This window comes from Stegostoma tigrinum, chromosome X, assembly GCF_030684315.1.
Source record: "Stegostoma tigrinum isolate sSteTig4 chromosome X, sSteTig4.hap1, whole genome shotgun sequence".
Taxonomy (NCBI): Eukaryota; Metazoa; Chordata; class Chondrichthyes; order Orectolobiformes; family Stegostomatidae; genus Stegostoma; species Stegostoma tigrinum.
This window is the reverse complement of record NC_081404.1, coordinates 1,531,621-1,556,276: the sequence shown is the minus strand read 5'-3', so window position 1 is coordinate 1,556,276 and position 24,656 is coordinate 1,531,621. Positions and strand designations below refer to the sequence as shown.

General features: G+C 44.2%; 1 protein-coding gene across 3 annotated transcripts in view; it reads right to left on the bottom strand.

Moving 5' to 3' along the window:
• Positions 1-7,190: 7,190 nt before the first annotated feature.
• The window catches only part of hat1 (histone acetyltransferase 1), a 52,320-nt gene continuing 34,854 nt past the window's right edge, over positions 7,191-24,656 (bottom strand). For 2 of the 3 annotated variants that reach the window (XM_059643466.1, XM_059643465.1), the window contains exons 8-12: positions 18,016-18,122; positions 16,485-16,636; positions 12,252-12,332; positions 8,120-8,236; positions 7,191-7,816 (exon numbers count right to left, since the gene is read on the bottom strand). In XM_059643466.1, coding sequence (XP_059499449.1) covers positions 7,652-7,816; positions 8,120-8,236; positions 12,252-12,332; positions 16,485-16,636; positions 18,016-18,122 — 622 coding nt within the window. In that variant the 3' untranslated portion in view covers positions 7,191-7,651. The remainder of the gene's footprint in view (positions 7,817-8,119; positions 8,237-12,251; positions 12,333-16,484; positions 16,637-18,015; positions 18,123-24,656) is intronic. The other variant, XM_048523300.1, reaches the window with a different exon arrangement.

The following is a 24,656-nucleotide window of genomic DNA, read 5'->3' as shown; positions in this document are numbered from 1 at the left end:
AATGGAAGATCTTCCGAGTGCGGCGAGCCAGCCCGCGTTTTTTCTCAAACCTTGCCTCCCACCCACTGGGGCGGCTACACAAACAAACTCAGTCTGCGATTTGATTGTTTGCAAGTCGCTTCTCTCTTTCTCAGGCCCACGCCCGGAACGGGTTTGGCGAGCTTGGGCTTTCATGTAATGCTATCGTTACACTTCTCTAGACTTTGGTTTGCTTGCTTTTTACCGATGCAGGGCGGACATTCAGTGCTTCGACCCTGCTCCAACATTCAATAAGAAGACCACATCCGGTAACTCCACATTCCGGTAACTTCTTGACCCTCATGCATTACTGGAATCTGACACCACCTTACAAATATTCAAGGACTCTGCTTCTATCACCTTTTTCAGGAAAAAAATCCAAAGACTCAAACTCTGAGAGGAAAAGAAAGTCTTCTCATCCAGCTCCACACTTTGTTTATAAATCGGAGGCGCCCATTTGAAACAGGAGATAATGGGAACTGCAGATGCTGGAGAATCCGAGATAAGAGTACGAGATTCTGCTACAGTAACTCGGTTTCTGCAGTCACCCTGTCAAGACCCCTCAGGATCTTGCATGTTTCAATCATATTATCTCTTACTCTTCTAAACTTAAGTTGGAACAAGCCCAGTCTGTCTAACCGTTCTTCATAAGACAAACCTTTTCGGTATTAGTCTATTGAACCATCTCTGAAATGTTTCCAACTCATTTACATCCTTACGTAAAGTACAGCGAACAGTATTGTGCACAGTACTCCCAAGTGTCATTTCTTTCAGTGTCCTGTATAGCGTAGTTTTGTGACAACAAGGTGTGGAGCTGGATGATCATCGCAGACCAAGCAGCATCATAGGAGCAGGAAAGCTGACGTTTCGGGCCTAGACCGTAGTTTTATGTTCGGTTCTCCTTGCAGTAAGTTATAACAAGCTGTGCAGGCTAGGTGGATCGGCCGTGCTAAATTGCCCATAGTGTTCGGGGGTGTGTGGGTTATAGGGGGATGGGTCTGGGTGGGATGCTTCAAGGGGCGGTGTGGACTTGTTGGGCCGAAGGGCCTGTTTCCACACTGTGGGGAATTTAATCTAAAAAAACATTATTAGCTTTTTTTATTACTTTCTGTAGCTGTATAATAACCGTATGTGATTCATGCACGGGGGTACCCGTCGCAGAGCTCTACAGCCACTCAGGCTTCATGCATGATAATAAGCTTCTGATTTATTCTTCCTTCTGAAATGGGCATTTTCAAATTTCCTACTTTATACATGGAAAATAAGAGCAGAGAACTTCCAGAGGAAATGGTGGATGCGGGTACACAATGTTTAAAAGACATTTAGAGATGTACATGACTAAGTAATATCTGGAGGGATACGGCCCAAACACAGGCACGTGGGACAAGCTTAGTTCGGAATTATGGTCGGTTTGGATTGTTTGGACTGAACGGTCTGTTTCCGTGTTCTGTGGCACTGTGGAAGAGAAATTCACTGACTCACCCTCAGTTGGTCACAATGAAGTTAATTTACAAAGGATCCCCTTGAAGATATTTCTCTCCCAGACCAATTAATTTATGATTTAACAGGAACCAATGTAATCAGGCTTTTTCAGTTATTAAGAGTTTATTATCACTAAATGTAAGGGGAAAATACTAATGGTACTCGCATATTGGTGGTAGTACTCAGAATGAGGCAGTCCTTCCTTTTATCCTTGTGATCAGAGATAATGGGAACTGCAGATGCTGGAGAATCCAAGATAACAAAAGTGTGGGGGTGGATGAACACAGCAGGCCAAGCAGCATCTTAGGAGCACAAAAGCTGACGTTTCTGGCCTACACCCTTCATCAGAAAAAGGGTCTTTTCTGATGAAGGGTCAAGGCCCAAAACGTCAGCTTTTGTGCTCCTAAGATGCTGCTTGGCCTGCTGTGTTCATCCAGCCCCACATTTTGTTATCTTCCTTCTATCCTGCTTCCTTTTGCTGGGTTGCTGGCTAGCTGGCTTCTTGGAGTAAGACATTGCTTTGTCTGTAAAACAGGAGTGAATTGTGACCAGTACACTTGCACTCAAATATAGGAACACCGCACCTCACTAGCATGCCCTCTTCCACTAGAACACACAGATCAAGTTGAACTTGCTTTTAACCCCTATTTTTGTGGCTTCTTGAAAGTGGAATGTACAAAACATGCCTCTTGCCCATACTGCTTTGAAACTGTCTGACACTTTGTCACGTGTGACAATTCATGAGACAATTCTTTATCCAAATAGCTACTGAAGTTACACCTGCAGTCAACATCTGCTCGTATGTCTTTTTGTTAAAAAGGTTGTAATTAAGGTTTGATATATCCATAGGGCATTCCTTGATTATGATTCACAGCCATGACATTAGTTAGACTCCAAACACTGATAGTTATGGTACCTAACTTGTCACAACCTGCCAATCAAAGAATGATCTATTTATTCCACGTACCCCTTTCTGTTAGTTAACTAATTCTCAATCCATACCATTATACTACTTCCAATCCTAAGTGCTCTAATTCTGTTTATTAACCACTGTGTGGCACCTTAAAGTATTTAAGACCTATTTAAATTGCATACTCCTTTGAACATAAACCATTAAAAATCAAACTGCTGACTATACAATTGTCATGCATAAGTTAAAAGTAAAGGGATCTATTTAAAAACCAGAGAATATGCTGAACTGAATAGAATTGTGGTTCAATCATAGAGTCATAGCATGGAAACAGATCCTTTGGTCTAACCAGTCCATGTTTCCAAACTAAACCAGTCCTACCTGCTTGAGCTTGGCCCATATCCCTCCAAACCTTTCCTATTCATGACCTTATTCAAATATCTTTTAAACGTTGTAACTGTATTTGCACTCATCACATCCTCTGGCAGTTCATTCCATGCATGAACCACTGTGTAAAAAAAAGCTGCCCCTCACATCCTTTTGAAATCTTTCTATTCTTACCTTAAAAATATGCCCCCTAGTTTTGAACTCCCCTAACCTAGGGAAAATGCCCTTGTCATGCACATTATCTAGACATCTCGTGATTTTATAAATGTCAATCTCTTATGCTACAGTGAAAGAAGTTTCCAGCCTATTTTGATATCTCAAACCCTCCGTTCCCAGCAACATCCTGGTAAAGCTTTTCTGAACCCTCTCCAGGGCAATAACATCCTTGCTATAACAGGGTGACCAGAGCTGCAGACAGTGCTCCAGAAGAGGCCTCAACCAAAGTCCTGTACAACATAAACCTGTTACCCCAACTACTACACTGAAAGGTCTAAGCAATGAAGGCAAAGCGTGCTAAACGTCTTCTTAACCACCTTGTCTACCAGTGACACAAATTTCAAAGGATTATGTACCTGAACATCTAGGTCCTTCCAACAATACTGTGCAGCTTTGGTCTCCATAAGTAAAAAACTTATAGAGGTACAGAAAGTGAAACAAAGAATATACCAAAATTAAGCAGGTACAAGTACCAACTGAACTGACTGGGACTCTTTTGAAGAGAAAATGCATGATGTTTCATATGGATCTTTAAAATTATTCAAGGGTTTGATGGGTAGACAAAGAGATGCTTCCACTGTGAACAATCCAAACCTAGGGACTGTAAATGCCAGATAGTCACTAATAAATCCAATAGGGAATAGTACACTCTTGACCTAAAGAGTGGTTAGGATATGAAACTCATTACCAAAGGGAGCAATTGAGGCAAATCACTTACATGCACTGAACATTGATGGAAAAAGATACACTTTGTCAAAGCTGTTTCAGAGATAGTAGGAACTGCAAAATGCTGGAGAATCTTTTATCCGCCTCCCCCTCTCTCCCTATTTATTTCAGAACCCCCAACCCCCCCCATTTCTGAAATATCTAAAGGGTCTAGGCCCAAGACATCAGCCTTCCTGCTCCTCTAACGCTGCTTAGTCTGCTGTGTTCATCCAGCTCTACACCTTGTTATCTCACGTTGTCAAAGCTTTTCATTTTGCACTTGTCAGAACATTTTGTAAGAATACCAATAAAGTGGAAAGCCAGTTTTTATACAGTTTGAGTGGAGAGTACTGATTGGTTCACAAGTGGGTTCTGATTGTCAGAGGTTTTGCCACAGAGAATGCAGCATCTGTTGAAGAGAATTCAGAGTTAACATTTTGGGTCTGGTCACCCTTCCTAATGTTGATTGATAGTTACCTAAAGACAAAAAGAACATGGGTACTCACTGCACTTGTTTCAACACAACAAGATAGATCACAGTCATTTGCCGATTCATGACTTAGATGCAGGGATTAAATATAATGTACCCTGATTTATTACTATAAAGGAGTCTGCAAAAGTAAGGTGTATGAAGGCTGCACTATAATACGGGAAGGTGCAAAATTGTTTACTTTTTTTCAAAGAAACATGTAGTACTTTTTCAAAAAAAAAATGCCAGGTATTGAGCAGCCCTGGCAAGACCAGCTCTTTTTGCTCATTCCTAATTGTTTGTTTGAGAAGCAGGTAGTGAACTGCCTTCTTAAACCACTACAATATTATGTGGTGTAGGTAGATCGCAGTGCCGTTAGAGAGGGAGCTCCAAGAGTCAGAGTAATAAAGCATGGAAACAGGCCCTTCAGCCCAAACTGGTCCATGATGACCATGGTGCCCACTCAGTGAGTTCCAATTGCCCATATTTGGTTCATATCCCTCTAAACCCTTCTCATCCACATACCTATCCAAATGTGGCTATTGTACCTGTTTCAACCACTTTCTCTGGCAGGTCATTCCATACACGCACCACTCTGCACGAAGAGGATGCCCCTCAGGTCCTTCTTAAATCTATCCTCTCTCACCTTAAACCTATGCCCTCTACTTTTCAATTCCCCATCCCTGGGAAAAAGACGATGTACATTCTATGCCCCTCATGATTTTATACACCTCAATAAGGTCACCATGCATTCTAAGTTCCAAGGAATCAAGTCCTATCCTGGCCAACCTCCCTAACACTCAGGCAACTAGTCCTGGCAACATCCTCGTAAATCTTCTTGGCACACTTTCCAGTTTAACTATGTCTTCCTATAACAGGGTTACCAAAACTGTACACAACACTCCAACTGTGGCCTCACCAATGACTTATACACCTGTAACATAACGTCATGACAGGATGCAGAGATGGGCTGAGAGGTGGCAGATGGAGTTCAACCTGGATAAATGCGAGGTGATGCATTTTGGAAGGTCGAATTTGAAAGCTGAGTACAGGATTAACGATAGGATTCTTGGCAGCGTGGAGGAACAGAGGGATCTTGGTGTGCAGATACATAGATCCCTTAAAATGGCCACCCAAGTGGACAGGGTTGTTAAGAAAGCATATGGTGTTTTGGCTTTCATTAACAGGGGGATTGAGTTTAAGAGTCGTGAGATCTTGTTGCAGCTCTATAAAACTTTGGTTAGACCGCACTTGGAATACTGCGTCCAGTTCTGGGCGCCCTATTATAGGAAAGATGTGGATGCTTTGGAGAGGGTTCAGAGGAGGTTTACCAGGATGCTGCCTGGACTGGAGGGCTTATCTTATGAAGAGAGGTTGACTGAGCTCGGTCTCTTTTCATTGGAGAAAAGGAGGAGGAGAGGGGACCTAATTGAGGTATACAAGATAATGAGAGGCATAGATAGAGTTGATAGCCAGAGACTATTTCCCAGGGCAGAAATGGCTAGCACGAGGGGTCATAGTTTTAAGCTGGTTGGTGGAAAGTATAGAGGGGATGTCAGAGGCAGGTTCTTTACGCAGAGAGTTGTGAGAGCATGGAATGCGTTGCCAGCAGCAGTTGTGGAAGCAAGGTCATTGGGGTCATTTAAGAGACTGCTGGACATGTATATGGTCACAGAAATTTGAGGGTACATACATGAGGATCAATGGTCGGCACAACATTGTGGGCTGAAGGGCCTGTTCTGTGCTGTACTGTTCTATGTCCCACCTCCTATACTCAATGCCTTCATCAATGAAGGCCAGCATGCTAAATACCTTCTTCACCATGCTGTTCATCTGTGATGCCACTTCTTAATAAACTACATACTTGTACTCACACTCCTAGGTCCCTCCGTTCCATAGCACTCCTCAGGACCTTGCCATTTACTGTATAAGACCTACCTTGGTTTGACTTTCCAAAATGCAACACCTCACACTTATCTGTATTGAAGTGTATTTGCCAATCCTCAGCCCACTTCCCCACCTGATTGAGATCCCTGTGTAATTTTTGATCAGCTTCTTTGCTATCAACGATATTTCCTAATTTTGTATCATCCACAAACCTATTCATCATATCTCTCATTTAAAAATTCTAATACTTTTTGAGGGCTACAGTTTTGTTCTTTGAAGTATTGGATAGATTTCTTATGCTTTCAGAAACTGACCTGCTAAATAGCAGTTACTGCTACCTAGGACACAGAGTTTGACCGAGTGAAGGAATAATGTTGTATTTTCAAGTCAGGATGATGTGTAGCTTGGAAGGGGAACTTGCAGGTAGCAGTGTTCCTATGCCTCAGCTGTCTTTATCATTCCAGGTGGTACAGGTTACAAGTTTGGAAGGTGCTGCCTAAGGGAGATACAGAATAAATGCTCTCTACAGAATATCAATACAAGTTAGGGGAGTCCAAAACTAGAGGGTATAGGTTTAAGGTGAGAGGGGAAAGATTTAAAAGGGACTTGAGGACAACTTTTTCACGCATGGAATGAGCTGCCAGAGGAATCTGGGATGGGTAGATGTAGGAAGGGTTTAGAGGGATATGGTCTAAATGCTGGCAAATTAATTTAGGATACCTGGTTGGCATGGACAAGTTGGACTAAAGGGTCTGTTCCTGCACTGTACAACTCTAAGGTCCTAAATCCAAAAGGATCATTGAGAAGTTGATGGAAGTGACATGCTATGTCAGATGTATTTCTGAATTGAGCAAACTGCAGTTTTGGTGCTGATTATTGCCAAGTGTTGAAACTGTCTTTATCAGCATTGTTACCACACTACAGAGGTACGGTACAGTTTCCCTCACCTGTCATATATGTATGTATGATATATACTTTTTAAACTTTACAAACTAATGGTGGTAGAATTCAAACAAACAGTCAAGTGTATTAACAATGCCATTGAGAATACCGCACTGTTTACAGGGAAAAAAAGTTTGGTATATTTATCTTTCTCAGGTAAACAGTGATACAAAATAAAGACTCAACTGATTTGTTTATTTTGGAAGCTTGAATATTCAGCAATCAGATAAAATGAAGTTTTTAATTTGCTTTTGTCCAATGCCAAAAGAAAGCAGTGCCTTTCTCTGCTAAAGTGAGTCTATTGGCCTTATCCTCCCACCAAAATCATAGAATGCCATTAAGTATGGCTGAAGATCCCAGGAGTAAAATTGAATAAATGTCTTTAAAAATATATAGTACAGTGCTTCTATATATACACATTTTAAAAAGATGTTTGTCTTGGTGTCTGATTGATGTTTAGCAAACTGTACACAACAGCAGAGAAAGGCTTCACATTGAGTGCTCCAATTTCAATGGAAAAACCATTTACTTATTGTGATTAGGAACAGTTCCTTCAACAATGCAGCAATATTGCAATCCCCAGCTGACTAATCTGAACTCTCGCATCAAGACAAGAGCAAGATTTGCAACTGAATTCAAACACGTGCTAAGCGCTCCAGAATACGTCGGTATTGTTCCAGAGTGGTCTGGTAAGTCTCCTCCAAGTACTCCTGCTCTTGGCTCACGCTCATCTCTGCTTGCTGTGCTAGCCAGTCTTCTGGCATCAACCGGGAAAGACGTGTTGCTTCCTTCTTATTTTTCTGGAAGAATTAAACAAGAAATGTAATGAAGCTCTCACAGAAGAGGTGTCTGCTCTTGGGACCAGAAAGGACACAGCACAGAAAATCTTTTAACATTCTTCCCTCTCCTTTGATTCCCTACTACATCCAGCATTTACATTTAAACACAGTCAGGCATGCAGAATGGATGAGCCTGATATTTTACTCTGGTATTCAAACCGCTCCCTCCCACCTGTGTTTCCATTCATCCCTTTCCTATCTGCTCTCTCTCACCTCCACCTCGAAAATCATTGCTTAACACCTGTTCTTTATCATTTCAAATACCTTAAAAGGAATAGCAAGCCTGCGTTTCACATCCAATCTGTACTCGCTGCTTTGCACTGGATCACTCATGTTGGTCACACGCAACCGGAGAATCTCGTATACTCGCCGTGAGTGATGCTGAAAGGTTTCCAAAAGGTTTTCATTAGAGTCTCAATGTCATTGAAGCTTTAGCTCATTAGTATAGAAATGGCAGCACTTTTAAAAAAAAGAACAGGACTACTACTGTGTTTTATTTGTTCACAAGACGTGGGTGCCCCTGGCTAGGCTAGCAGTTATTGCCCAGAGAACAGTTAAGAGTCAATTTTGTGTGGGTCTAGAGTCATACCTAGACCAGACCAGGTAAGGATGGCAGTTTCCTTCCCTAAAAAGGACATTAGTGAGGCAGATGAGTTTTTATGAAAACTGACAGTGATCACATCAGTCATTAGACTACTTTTTATTTAGTTCAAATTTGACCATTATTATGGATCAGACAAAGTTCCCTCAAAACATATCAAGGACATAGCTTAGACTATAAATTTAATCTTATCTAAAGGCAAGTGTAAGATGCTGCTTTCCAGATGTGATTTCATTGGTCAGACTACTCGGCTCTTTGCAAAATACATTTCATTTTTACACAACAGTTAGAATGCAAACAAAGAAAAATGGCATAACTTTAACATTCAAACCACTTAACAAAATAATATTATAAAAGTACCATTCGTAACTGTTCCAATACATAAGCATCCTATAAACATACCCTTGGCAGAGGCAAATTCAGCAAAACAGATTTGCTCACTTGCTATCTCCTCCAGTCCAAGCAAAGGTACACCAATAATGAATCTAGCAGCAGACAGAGAACTGAAGCTTTTTCAGCACCACAGACAGAACTGTAGCTAGCAGTTTCAACTCCACAACCTCAACTTTAACAAGTGAAAGCATAACTAAAACCTAGGGTCTGTGATGACTCCGCCCATTCATGCTTTTGTCTAATTTAAAAAATATCCAAAGCTATTCACTTTGTTTTTCATGGAGCAGACACCTTTTCACCAGATTTACAACAGCCCCTATTCAAGGTAACCAGGATAGACAAATCCCCCAAAGGCACAAATCATCGCACCATCTGCCATAATGGGATTTGGCCCCTGTCCCCAGAACCCAGGTGGGGTCACTCATCCAGTGAAATTACCATTACATCATTGCCTCCCCACAACTGCAACAGGAAACTCGATAGATTGTGTTTAACTGGCAGGCACCCAATCACTTGTTGAACTAGTGCTTGAAAAACAGCACCCAATATATCAATGTAGACTGCCTAAGTAAACAGGAGATTAAAAATTCTGGTTTGAAATTGGCATGAGGACTGAGGGTCACAGTAAAGGCAAAGAGCATGTACAGGACAGTGGGAAGAGGAAATGGGGTAGGAGCTAGGTGGGACTCAGTGTCCAACTCTGCAAATTAAGGTGATGCTGTACCCACTTGTGCTGAATCTATAGATGAGCCTGGGAGACCATGTGCAATCAGGGAATGATATTCTTTATATATAAAATCTAACATCAACAGTAACGTGAGCAATACAGCCAGCTGTCTTGGATGCAAAATTTCTTCAAGACATCTCCACCTGGCATGTCAGTCTTTTCATTGTTGCAGGACACTCCCTCAACACACCCAAGAGATCTTATGGCAGATCAGGGAGCAATGAGATTGTGAATCACTGTTATAACTTGCCTGAATCCAAACAGGCTACACCAGAAGCAAAAAACTCCAGATGCTGGAAATCAGAAATAAAAAAAGTCCTGGAAATACTCAGCAGGTCTGGCAGCATCTGTGGAGAGGAAAACGGTATTAATACTTCAGGTTAACATTCCAGACCTTCCATCCGATGAAACGGCTGCCTTTTAACTGACAAAATTTTGCCTTTTTAAGGGTACTGAAATCTGAAAGGAAGCACAAATCCTATTTAAATATTTAAGGAATTTGAAATGCAACCACAGTAATTACAACCCAGTGTGGAAGACTGTAACTTTGACCAGTGTGTAGTTTTAGTGAATGTCTGCCTCGTGTATTCTAAAGCATTTTATGAAGCTCATGCCTTCAAGTCACATTTGAATGAAATGAAGAATATTCACCATGGCTGACATTAAAGGAAGGATATTATTAATTGGAGAAGGTGCAGAAAAGATTTACAAGCATGTTGCCAGGACTGAAGGTTTGAATTATAACGAGAAGCTGAATAGGCTGGGACTTCTTTCACTGGAGTATAGGAGATTGAGGGGAGTGCTCTTAGAGGTTTATAAAATCATGAGCGGCATAGATAAGGTGAATAGCAAAGGTCTTTTCCCTACGATAGGGGAGTTCAAAACTAGAAGGCATAATTTTATGGTGAAATGAACTGCCGGAGGAAGTGGTTGATGAGGGTACAGTGACACGCGTAAAATACTTTGGACAGGCACAGGAATAGGAAAGGTTTAGACGGATATGGGCTAAACATAGGAAAAGGGGATTGGTTTAGTTTGGGAAAACTGGTCGGCGTGGATGAGTTGGACTGGAAGATTTATTTCTGTGCTGTTTGATACTATGACTCTGTGACTATGACAGAGTTAAGAAAGAAAAAAGCAAATCACAATGAACCACACAGACAGCAGACTGTCTCCCAGAATATTTCTTTGGTGACCTGTGTTGCTCCCAACAACAATGCATTCACTGTCAAAAAAGGAAAACTAGAAAACCTTACAAATCTACACTCCGCTGGGAACATTCAGATTTGTAGATCAGCTTTAAAAGGTGACAATGCATTCAGGAAACAACGCAACTTAAATAAACATGGAATTAAGTAAGGGAGGTCAGCATGGGTTTATTAAAGTCAAACTATGTCGAACTAACCTGAAATTTTTTGATAAGGGTAATGCAGTTAAATGTGGTGTACATGGACCTCCAAAGGCATTTGATAAACTGCCATAAACTAGGCTTCTTGTCAAAATCAAAACTCGTATAATGAAAGGGATAGTGGCTGCATAGATAAAACTGGCCAAGCTTCGGAAAACCATAGAGGTGAATAGCTTTTTTTTGAACTGGAGGAATGTAGATTATAATGACATCCCCAGGGATCAGTTAGGAGCCATGATTTTGATTACATGTGTGTGTGCAGGCAGTTTTAAAATTTGTGAATGGCAAAATCTGGAAGTACGTGAGCTGCAAGCATGAAAGTGACAGATTTCAAAAGAACATGACAAGTTTACTGGTTAGACAGATGATAATGATTAGATTCCCTACAGTGTGGATTTAGGCCCTTTTGCCCAACAGGTCCACACTGCCCCTTGGAGCATCCCACCCAGACCCATCCCCCTATAACCCACACACCCCTGAACACTACGGGCAATTTAGCATGGCCCATCTACCTAGCCTGCACATCTTTGGACTGTGGGAAGAATCCGGAGCACCCGGAGGAAACCCATGCAGAAACAGGGAGAATGTGCAAACTCCACACAGACAGTTACCCGAGGCTGGAACTGAACCTGGGTCCCTAGCACTGTGAGGCTGCAGTGATAACAACTGAGCCACCGTGCTGCCCAATGCTGTCACTTTAAAAAGGTTATATTGTTCTGGTTTTGTTTTTGAAGAGAGCTTGTAAGGCAGAGGTGCCGAGCAGTCTACTAGAATCACTAGAGTACACCTTAAGGCCTCACTTATTTTTTAAAAAAAAAGAAGGGTTTGAACAATAGAAGAGCCAGCTCTCTCAGCTCCAGATTTCTGGTTTTTGGTTTCTTTAGTAAGTCAGAAACTGTTTGGGGTCTCAAAAGAGTTGGAGGCTTCAACAACTGTCTCTTGGCTGCAACACACTCTGAATTTTCTCTTGATGTTTCTTCCTCCTGAATTGGACAACTGCATGTATCTGTGTTTGAATTTTGTCTTTTTGCCAAGGGTGTGTTTATATTTGAACAATTAATTAGCATTAGGTACTGTATCTATTATCTGGTTATGGTATTATTCTAAATTACTCTATTTTCTTTGTATTTTAACTACAGTGTTTAAATAATTGAGTTTTGCTTAATGTCAAGTAGCTTGACCATCATACAGTATACGTTGCATCATATCTGGAACATGGCACCTCACACCAATCTTTAAAATAAGAAAAAGTAAGGGTCTGTATTACCTTAAAATATTTTGCAGGGGTCTGGTCTGATCCATAACAACGTAGCTCATTAAATTTAATGCAAAGAAGTGTTACAGCTTTCTATAAAGGAAGAGAAACTACATGAAATAAAAGGTGCAATTCTAAAAGAGATGTAGGGATCCTAGAGATATATCTGAACAAACAGTTGAAGATGGCATGTGAAGTTGAAAAAGTGGTTCTATAAATAAACAGTTACAATGAACCTTTATAGAATACTGCTTTAGCCTTAACTGGAGTAGTCTGCCTAAGGCCAGGCACCATACTGCCAATGGGTACTTATCTAAATGAAAAGCAGCACGGCAAAACTAGATGAGCTGCTCTGCAGAGAGCCAATATGGACATGATGCAATGAACAGCCTCCTCCTGTACTGAAAGATTCAATGCTTATATGAAGCATGACCATATGCATACCCTATTTGGCAACAGAACAGAAATGCTTAATACTAGAAACCTGCACATCAAAAAGGAATCCTCCGGTCACTTCAGATTTTATTGCTTAGGTTTCCCTTTGTTACTGAAGAGGGCCTCTTATGTGCACGGAATCGTACAAATGTACAGATTGGGAGCAGAAACAGACCATTTGGCCCCGGAGCTTACTCTGTCATTCAATAAGATTATGGCTGATCTGTGTACCGATTTTCACATTCCCATCTACCCACAATAAATTTGGATTCTACTGCATAACAGAAATTTACCTCTGCCTTAAGAATACTCAATAGCTCCATTTTGACCTTATTGCGATGCAGAGAGTACCAAATTTGCACAATCTTCAGTAAAAAAAAAAATCCTGATATGCATTCTAAAAGGACAATCCAAGTTTTTAAAACAGCACCCCTTAAGTCCTGGGCTTACCCACAAGAAATATTATTTCTGCATCCACCACGTTAAGACCATCTTATATAAACAATCAAGTCACCCTTTACTTTGCTAGACTGCAGTGAAATAAAAGCCCAGTCTGGCCAAATTTTCCCTCTTTCCTGGTCATCATCATCGTCAGTCACTCACTAGCAACTATGACTGACCACCGAGGAAATATTGGTGGTCACGGATTCTGTGGGTCCGTGAAACCAATGAGCCCAATCCTCGGGCTGCATCTCTGACCACACATTGGTAGGTGCTTCTGGAAGGTGGAAGTCATTCTTGGTCTTGAGATTGCTGGCGTTCCTTTCTCCCATCCGTTTTCTGTAGTTCCTCTTAACCAACAGATGTCTTCAAAGAATTGAGTCCCATTATAGAGCAGTGTCCTCCAAGTTGGCTTCTTCTAATCATACATCTCCTAGGCATTGATGTCTATATTTCATTTCTTGGGGAATTTAAAGAGAGTCTCGAAACACTTCCTTTGTCCTCCTCTTGATTGATTGCCTTCCTTGAGGTGGGTGAAAGACTTTTTTTGGTTGTCAGGACTCCAGCATCCTCAGTATGGGCCAGGCCAATGGAGTTGGTTTTAGATGATTATGGCCACGATGTTGGCGTTACTGGCTGCATCAAGGATGCTGACATTAGAATGCTTGCCCTCCCGGATAATACAGAGAATATGTCTCAAACAGCATTGACGGTACTTCTCAAAGGTGGTGTCTAGGTATCAAGTATTCCAGTATCAATGCTGTAAACCTCCTCTGAATTGCCCGCATATACATGCTTCCTTAAATAAGACGACCAAAACAGCACACAATATTCATGATGTGGTCTCAACCAATGCCCTCAATAACTGAAGCACAGAATATCTTTACTTTTATATTCAATTCCTCTCATAATAAAAGACAGCACTCCATTAGCCTTCTTTATTACACGCTCTACCTACATATAACTGTGTGACGCATGCGCTAGAACAGAGATCCTTCTACCGTCATTCTCTGCAAAAGTGAACTTTACATTTTCCTATGTTATACTTCAGATTTTTGCCTACTCACTCAAACGATGTATAACTGGTCTACAACCTACTGTGCATTCTGTTGTAGCTGTGGAGGCTGAATGCAGCCGATCAGAGCTTTCCACTCTGTGGGCACAGATAAATAGTCTGATACTGGTGGCAATGTCTTGTGTTTTGTACTTAGCTGCCTATATACCTCGCTATTTGAAGGAAGCAAGGCTGCTACTTGACCTCACTCTTCAGGCGGTTCTTGTGCACTTTTCTCCAATCAGTGATGGACGTACCACATTTCCAGAGGTTCACCTTTGAGGAGTCTTTGAACCTTTATCTTTGAGATTACCTCTATGAGGTAGGCGAAGTTTAAGTGATGACCACCTTTGGGATTCTTACTGTCAGTCACACATGCTGCATGCCCAATCCATCTGACCTAGGCTCTAATGATGGTGAACTTTATTTCCAGACATTTATGCTCTTGGAAGTTTCTCACTGTTGGGCATTTTTTCCCACCGTGTGATACCCATAATGTTCTGAATACATCTCATATGGAACCTGTCCAACTTCTTAATATGTCCGGCATTGGAAGGCCAAATCTTACAGGCATATAGAAGACTAAGTATTATCACAGCAAGTTTTACGCAAGTTTGATGTTGTGTTTCCTCCACAATGTCTTGTGTAATACTATTTGCCAACTCACTGTCAAGGCAGATATTTCTAGGAATTGTGCTTCTGAGACAGATGAAGTCATCTACAGTCTTCATGATTGTATCATTGATGGTTATAGTTGGTGGTACAGTCAGAACCTGGTGGCATTTGTTGGACTGTCTCTGTCTTAAGTTGACGATTAGCCCACAGTCATCAGCTGCTTTTGTAAAGCGGTCCATGATCCTTTGAATGCCATGCTCACAGTGAGAGACAAAAGCGCAATCATCAGTGAACAGCAATTCTCCTGTCATCATCTCTCATACCTTAGTTGAGGATTTCAGTCATCTCAAACTGAAGAGATTACTATGTTCTGATATTCCATCAATACTCCCATTGAACGGTCCAGAAAGCACAGCAGTAAAAGAAAATGCACTGAAAGGCACAGGGACTGTGCTTTATGCCACTTGTTACCTCAGAGGAATCAGTGCATTCACCAGTGATCTGGCCTTCACTACGTTGTGAAACTGCTATAGCTTGACAAGGACAGTCAAGTTAGGCTACGAATTCCTACAGGACCTCTCTCCGTCAAAGGCCTTTGTCAGGTCAAAAGCACAGTAAAGCTGTTGTGAGTGATGTTTCTTTTGTATTTGCTGAAGGCTGAAGATCATGTTGCAAAAGTTCCTGTCTTTCCTGAACCCACCTTGATTTCCTGGCAAGACACTTTCTGTAATGTGGCTCAATGGTCTATTGAAAATAATTTTTGTTAGAGTCAGCTTCCAACTAACATAGAAGAATGACTATTACACAACATGGCTAAGGGTGTAATTGAGAGATCGGCTTTGCAGTAAATTAACTAGCTAAATTGGAGTAACAGCTTTGTGAAACAATAAACCACGTATAGGAGGGGGCTCTTACGGGCAGTAGGAATGTCTGTACCACTCAGCCAGGAGGCTTGGGTTCAAATCCCACCAAGTGAGTAATGACAGCTCTAAACAGACTGATAAGAAAACATTTAAAATGAGCACACGAAACTAAGGCTGCCGTCCAGCGCAGGTATCTTAAAGTTGTGCCATATTTGAGAGCAGAGAGGGCATTTTAGGAAGGAGTGATTGATTATGTTCAGACTACACTCCTTGTATCTGTGCCGTTTCAAGATTTTGTCGCCATACACAAACATGACTCAGAAAAGGTCAGCTGGCTCTTTCAGCTTTCTGTGTCCCTCATTTTCCCTTAAGGATATTGACAAAGATATTGACAGATGTAATGCGTGTGAATTCTCAGAATACCATCAAAAAGATTCTTACTGGAAGATTACTACAGAATATCAGGCATTTTATTTAAGAGGAAACATAACTGGATAGTAAGTTGGGTGGGCAGGAAAGGGGAGCGCAAGGGGTGAAATAGGTGTTTCTGAAACTGGAGTCCACATCTGTTAAAAAAGAATTTTTGTGGCTTTTTGAACTATTGGTCAGGTCACTGGGAAGGCCTCCCTGCTCCTCTTCCAAATACGACCACGCAGTGTTTTTTTTTCCACCACCCGAGGGTCAGATGAACTCTCAGTTTAACCTGAAAGGCAGCACCTCGAAGTGTGTAGGTGACTGCATCAGAGCGTACACAGACAATGAAGGTGTGAGATTCACTTAGTCTGATGCAGTCTGAAATCCAGAATATTGTCTGTAAATGTTCTAGACAGCCATTACCTTATTTATCTTCCAAGTTCTTCGGGCGTCTTCTATCATTTCAGCACTGAATCCTTTCTTGAGTTTTTCAGGTACAAAGGCTTGGAGCTCCTGGCACAGTTTGGCGAGAACAAAATCTCGTAGTTTCACAAAATCCTCAGATGGCTCTTCAGCTGAAATTCCAAAACAAATACCCATAAAAATGCAGGATTTGGAACAGAAATTACTGCAAGCTGAAATAATGGTAGGTCATTCAACCCAACAAATTCCATTGCAGAATTCCTTGCTCAGGATTATGTACCATTTGTTGTCTAAAACAACTGAATGTCTCTATAGGTGCTGCTACATTAGCAAATCGTGACTGCAATGTACAGCTTCCCAAAATAATCAGTGAAGTAGTCCTTGCCCACATGTAGCAAGACCTGGATAACATTCAGGCTTAGACTGATGTGCCAAGTGACACCAGTGCCACACAAATACCATGATGCGGAGGTACCAGTGTTGGACTGGGGTGGACAAAGTCAGAAGTAATATGTCACCAGGTTACAGTCCAACAGGCTTATTTGAAATCACAAGCTTTCAGGGCATGGCTCCTTCATCAGGTGAAGTGAGAGAAGCATGCTGAACACAGATTTTATGGGCAGAGAAATCAAAAGATCACACAAACGGTGTGAGTGGAGTGTTGAATAATAAGTCCCTGCAGACGATCCGAAGTGTTAGGCAGTGAGAATAAATGTCAATGGCCTGAATAACAGGTGAAGGGATGACCTACAATCCCATTAAATGAGGGAGAGAGACAATTACAAAAAATTAAAATTGGAGACTAACCAAATGACTGGAAATAACGTGATAAATGTAAACATAACATGCCAATGGTATAACCAAAGTCATAAGTAATCCAAAGTTACGACTTTGGTTAGACTCTTGGCATACGACTCTTATACCTATAATCAGAAACTTGAAGTGGACAAGCAACATAAATACTATGGCTACAACAGCAGGTCTGAGGCTAGGAATTCTGGAGTAACTTACATCCTGACTCCCAAAGCCTGTCCACCGTCTACGAGGCACAAGTCAGGAGTGCGATGGAATACTCCCCACTTGTCTGGACGGGTGCAGCCCCAACAACACTCAAGCAGCTTGACATCATCCAGGACAAAGCAGCTCACTTGATTGGCACCACATCCAGCACCCTAATCAATTATTCTATCCATTGCTGCTGCTGCTCTACATTGGCAGCGTATAACATATACTGTAGCAACTCATTAAGGCTTAGCAACTGATGCTGGCCAAAAATAATCTGTCCACAAATGCTTATCAACAAGAGCTGACGGTTAACAAAAAAAAACACTTCAAACCCACATCCTCATCCCATGCCTCTACGGCTATATAAGCGAGGCTAGAAATTCCAACTATGTTCCTTGTGCAGGAGAAAGGGCATGGAGTCCTATGGACACTGATATTTTCACGTGCTCTAAATGTGAATATCCTCAACACCGTACTCTTTGTTTTGCTTAAAAAAGGCTGAACAAGTTTCAATGAAGTCACTAACCAGTAATGTCCAGTACAGCAGGGTCTCTTGTGTAAAACTTCTGGACTGTCTCCAACAGCTGTGCACCATGTCCTTCACCTTGGAATGGGGGCAGCACCAGCATTTGGCTTTAAGATTTAAAATAAAAAAATCAAAACAACAGAAATCAACTGAAAGGGAAAAACAGGACAATTTTATCAGTCCGATCCTTTTGGCTGCTCCACTTGACTCGAGGCTTCTATTCTGAACCTGTCTCCTCCCTTTCCTGTCACAATGTAATTCCATTTCATATTTTGTTTTCTTGGGTCCTTTGCTTTCTGGCCACTGTTCCATACTGCATTACCCTTGGATAAGTCCACAGCTTCTTCCTATCATTTTATGAAGGGCCTAATAACAGGTCATCTTATGTCTCTTTATTGAAACTGCAACTGCTCCAGCCTTTTCTCTTGCTGACCTTCCCAGAGTACCTACTGAGGTCTAATGGCTAGTCAAACCCCTGTAATACTCTCACTCGCAAATGTTTATCCTTTTATCCAATGCCACAACCAACATCAGTTCTCAACATTGCCCGGCCACCACTTGTAGATCTCCCTCCAGAACAAAGCTTTTGGATGATAATCACTGGCCTTGACAGAAATTTGACTCATGAGTGGTGACACTTGATCCCTTGCTTCAGGCTTCCCTGCTTGCCCATACTTTCCATCTTCCCAGGCAGCATTCAGGTCCATAATCAATACACCCCCATGCTATTTTCTCTTCTTTGGATCACCTTGTTCCATCCTTCATACTTGTCATTTCAAATCCTCATATTACATTGCCCCGTCTGGTCCCACTTCTAATCACAATGCCCTTTCTTCAACTTTGCTCTGAGTGATTTCTCATTTTCAGTGCTTTCAATCTTCATCTTTCTTTTGTCTCTTCAGTGCTTTCCTGGTCTCCTTAAACATACTCCTCCATACAAAACTACCTACCAATATTCACATCTACCTGTTTAATTCATCATTTGGTGTGATGTCCATACTCTTGTCACCTCAACTATGGACAAAGTCATATCCAACCATTTCTCCTACCTCTTCCAAGCAACTTCCTCTTTGCTTGGCCCAAAATACTCTATTTCACTGGAATAAGTGTGGAAAGAGGCCATTTGGCACATCGAGTTTGCACCAACCCTGTGAAGACAATCGCACCCAGACCAAACTACCCCTACGCTATCCCTGTAAGGCCAAACTCTTCATGGCTAACCTACCTAGCCTGCACATTCCTGGATATTATAGGGCAATTTGGCATGGTCAGTTCACCTTCTTTAGATATGGGAGGAAACTGGAGCACTGGGAGGAAACCCATGCAGACTGGAGGAGAATGTGCAAACTCCACATAGGTTGGTATCAAACCTGGGTCCCTGGCACCATGATGCAGCAGTGCTAACCACTAAGCCACTTTGCTGCCCAACCTCCCTTACCTCTCCAAAGTCCTCTGAGGTGTTACTATCTCTCAAGTTCATGTGTATTTTTTCAGCTGTACTCAATTTCCACCTCTACTTCATTACAGCCTTTGATATTGCCTCCAAACCGCTCTTCCTCCAATGTAAAATTCTTATTCTTGTGTTTAGATTTCTTAATGGCCTCACTCCCTCTTCCCTCTGTGACCTCCTATGGAACTGTCCTGTGCTGCTGCCCCAAACTCTCCACCGCCGTGTGCGTCTCCGTCTGTTCACCTCACTTAACGACAGCTAATTCTTCAGCCAAATAAACACTACATTCTAGAATTTTCTTCCTCACAAATCTATTCTGCATCTCACCTTTCCGTCTTCAAAACCTAGGCTTTCGTCCAAGCTGTTAAGTCACTCATCCCAATATTTCCTCCTTTAGCTCAGCTGTTTTAAACAAAACTTTACACTATCTGCCAGACCATGGAATGTATTTCAGTAAACAGAGATAAATACAAGTAGCAGCTGCAAAGGAAACTAGTCCATTGTATGTGGCATTAGCACACTGCCATATGATCCAAAATGATGTTTACAAGTTGTAGTTTTGTGATTTCTTTTTTCTCTTTTCTCATGCAGCAACTTAAATAAGGTATAGAATTCACTGCTCGAGAGTGCAGGTGGTACTTTCAGTTGGGGATAACTATCACTGGAGAGGAAAACGTAAGGAAAACTAATCGGGTTAAAGGCCAATAAGTCCCCTAATATCCTAGAATGCATCCCATCAGGTCTAAAGAAAGTGAATACACTCAATCTTCCAAGAACCCTTAGATTCTGCAAAAGGTCGCAGAAGATCGGAAAACTGCTAAATGTAACACCCTTATTTAAAAAGGAACAGAGACAAATGAAAAGGTAATAATAGGCCAATTAGCTTAACATCTGTCATTAGGAAAATGTTAACGTCTATTATAAAGGATGTAATAGCATAATAGCAGCAGTGTACATTATATACAAGATGCAAGTTGTTCCAGGGAGGATTTTGCAGCTGCTCCTGGGATTCTAGGCTTAAAGATTTATAATACTCATTACATTTATTATATTTCACAAATGAGATTTTTATTCATTTTGCTTCGTTAACATTCGGAAAAAAACAAAACCAGAATAAAAAAAAACAAACAGAAAACTAGAGATAATGGGAACTGCAGATGCTGGAGATTTCAAGATAATAAAATGTGAGGCTGGATGAACACAGCAGGCCAAGCAGCATCTCAGGAGCACAAAAGCTGACGTTTCGGGCCTAGACCCTTCATCAGAGAGGGGGATGGGGGGAGGGAACTGGAATAAATAGGGAGAGAGGGGGAGGCGGACCGAAGATGGAGAGTAAAGAAGATAGGTGGAGAAGGTGTGGGTGGGGAGGTAGGGAGGGGATAGGTCAGTCCAGGGAAGACGGACAGGTCAAGGAGGTGGGATGAGGTTAGTAGGTAGCTGGGGGTGCGGCTTGGGGTGGGAGGAAGGGATGGGTGAGAGGAAGAACCGGTTAGGGAGGCAGAGACAGGTTGGACTGGTTTTGGGATGCAGTGGGTGGGGGGGAAGAGCTGGGCTGGTTGTGTGGTGCAGTGGGGGGAGGGGATGAACTGGGCTGGTTTAGGGATGCAGTGGGGGAAGGGGAGATTTTGAAACTGGTGAAGTCCACATTGATACCATATGGCTGCAGGGTTCCCAGGCGGAATATGAGTTGCTGTTCCTGCAACCTTCGGGTGGCATCATTGTGGCAGTGCAGGAGGCCCATGATGGACATGTCATCAAGAGAATGGGAGGGGGAGTGGAAATGGTTTGCGACTGGGAGGTGCAGTTGTTTGTTGCGAACTGAGCGGAGGTGTTCTGCAAAGCGGTCCCCAAGCCTCCGCTTGGTTTCCCCAATGTAGAGGAAGCCACACCGGGTACAGTGGATGCAGTATACCACATTGGCAGATGTGCAGGTGAACCTCTGCTTAATGTGGAATGTCATCTTGGGGCCTGGGATGGGGGTGAGGGAGGAGGTGTGGGGACAAGTGTAGCATTTCCTGCGGTTGCAGGGGAAGGTGCCGGGTGTGGTGGGGTTGGAGGGCAGTGTGGAGCGAACAAGGGAGTCACGGAGAGAGTGGTCTCTCCGGAAAGCAGACAGGGGTGGGGATGGAAAAATGTCTTGGGTGGTGGGGTCGGATTGTAAATGGCGGAAGTGTCGGAGGATAATGCGTTGTATCCGGAGGTTGGTAGGGTGGTGTGTGAGAACGAGGGGGATCCTCTTGGGGCGGTTGTGGCGGGGGCGGGGTGTGAGGGATGTGTCGCGGGAAATGCGGGAGACGCGGTCAAGGGCGTTCTCAATCACCGTGGGGGGGAAGTTGCGGTCCTTAAAGAACTTGGACATCTGGGATGTGCGGGAGTGGAATGTCTTATCGTGGGAGCAGATGCGGCGGAGGCGGAGGAATTGGGAATAGGGGATGGAATTTTTGCAGGAGGGTGGGTGGGAGGAGGTGTATTCTAGGTAGCTGTGGGAGTCGGTGGGCTTGAAATGGACATCAGTTACAAGCTGGTTGCCTGAGATGGAGACTGAGAGGTCCAGGAAGGTGAGGGATGTGCTGGAGATGGCCCAGGTGAACTGAAGGTTGGGGTGGAAGGTGTTGGTGAAGTGGATGAACTGTTCGAGCTCCTCTGGGGAGCAAGAGGCGGCGCCGATACAGTCATCAATGTACCGGAGGAAGAGGTGGGGTTTGGGGCCTGTGTAGGTGCGGAAGATGGACTGTTCCACGTAACCTACAAAGAGGCAGGCATAGCTGGGGCCCATGCGGGTGCCCATGGCCACCCCCTTAGTCTGTAGGAAGTGGGAGGAGTCAAAAGAGAAGTTGTTGAGTGTGAGGACGAGTTCCGCTAGGCGGATGAGAGTGTCGGTGGAGGGGGCCTGGTCGGGCCTGCGGGACAGGAAGAAGCGGAGGGCCTAGAGGCCATCTCCATGTGGAATGCAGGTGTACAGGGACTGGACGTCCATGGTGAATATGAGGTGTTGGGGGCCAGGGAATTGGAAGTCCTGGAGGAGGTGGAGGGCGTGGGTGGTGTCACGGACATAGGTGGGGAGTTCCTGGACCAAAGGGGAGAAAATGGAGTCCAGATAGGTGGAGATGAGTTCGGTGGGGCAGGAGCAGGCTGAGACGATGGGTCGACCAGGGCAGGCAGGTTTGTGGATTTTGGGAAGGAGATAGAAACGGGCCGTGCGGGGTTGGGGAACAATGAGGTTGGAGGCTGTGGGTGGGAGGTCCCCTGAGGTGATGAGGTCATGAATGGTGTTGGAGATGATGGTTTGGTGCTCGGGTGTGGGGTCATGATCGAGGCGGTAGGAGGTGGTGTCGGAGAGTTGGCGTCTGGCCTCGGCGATGTAGAGGTCAGTACGCCATACTACCGCCGTCTTCGCCGGTCGGACATAGAGCAGTTTTTCCGCCGTCTTCGCCTCCATGCCTACTTCTTCAACTGGGAACCCAACCCTCCTTCCACTGACCCCTTCACCCGCTTCCAACACAAGTCCTCCTCCTGGCCACCACCCCCAGGCCTCCTACCCTCCCTCGACCTCTTCATCTCCAACTGCCGTCGAGACATTAACCGCCTCAACCTCTCCACCCCTCTCACCCACTCCAACCTCTCCCCCGCAGAACGGGCAGCCCTCCGCTCCCTCCGCTCCAACCCCAACCTCACCATCAAACCCGCAGACAAGGGTGGCGCAGTGGTAGTATGGCGTACTGACCTCTACATCGCCGAGGCCAGACGCCAACTCTCCGACACCACCTCCTACCGCCTCCTCGATCATGACCCCACACCCGAGCACCAAACCATCATCTCCAACACCATTCATGACCTCATCACCTCAGGGGACCTCCCACCCACAGCCTCCAACCTCATTGTTCCCCAACCCCGCACGGCCCGTTTCTATCTCCTTCCCAAAATCCACAAACCTGCCTGCCCTGGTCGACCCATCGTCTCAGCCTGCTCCTGCCCCACCGAACTCATCTCCACCTATCTGGACTCCATTTTCTCCCCTTTGGTCCAGGAACTCCCCACCTATGTCCGTGACACCACCCACGCCCTCCACCTCCTCCAGGACTTCCAATTCCCTGGCCCCCAACACCTCATATTCACCATGGACGTCCAGTCCCTGTACACCTGCATTCCACATGGAGATGGCCTCTAGGCCCTCCGCTTCTTCCTGTCCCGTAGGCCCGACCAGGCCCCCTCCACCGACACTCTCATCCGCCTAGCGGAACTCGTCCTCACACTCAACAACTTCTCTTTTGACTCCTCCCACTTCCTACAGACTAAGGGGGTGGCCATGGGCACCCGCATGGGCCCCAGCTATGCCTGCCTCTTTGTAGGTTACGTGGAACAGTCCATCTTCCGCACCTACACAGGCCCCAAACCCCACCTCTTCCTCCGGTACATTGATGACTGTATCGGCGCCGCCTCTTGCTCCCCAGAGGAGCTCGAACAGTTCATCCACTTCACCAACACCTTCCACCCCAACCTTCAGTTCACCTGGGCCATCTCCAGCACATCCCTCACCTTCCTGGACCTCTCAGTCTCCATCTCAGGCAACCAGCTTGTAACTGATGTCCATTTCAAGCCCACCGACTCCCACAGCTACCTAGAATACACCTCCTCCCACCCACCCTCCTGCAAAAATTCCATCCCCTATTCCCAATTCCTCCGCCTCCGCCGCATCTGCTCCCACGATAAGACATTCCACTCCCGCACATCCCAGATGTCCAAGTTCTTTAAGGACCGCAACTTCCCCCCCACGGTGATTGAGAACGCCCTTGACCGCGTCTCCCGCATTTCCCGCGACACATCCCTCACACCCCGCCCCCGCCACAACCGCCCCAAGAGGATCCCCCTCGTTCTCACACACCACCCTACCAACCTCCGGATACAACGCATTATCCTCCGACACTTCCGCCATTTACAATCCGACCCCACCACCCAAGACATTTTTCCATCCCCACCCCTGTCTGCTTTCCGGAGAGACCACTCTCTCCGTGACTCCCTTGTTCGCTCCACACTGCCCTCCAACCCCACCACACCCGGCACCTTCCCCTGCAACCGCAGGAAATGCTACACTTGTCCCCACACCTCCTCCCTCACCCCCATCCCAGGCCCCAAGATGACATTCCACATTAAGCAGAGGTTCACCTGCACATCTGCCAATGTGGTATACTGC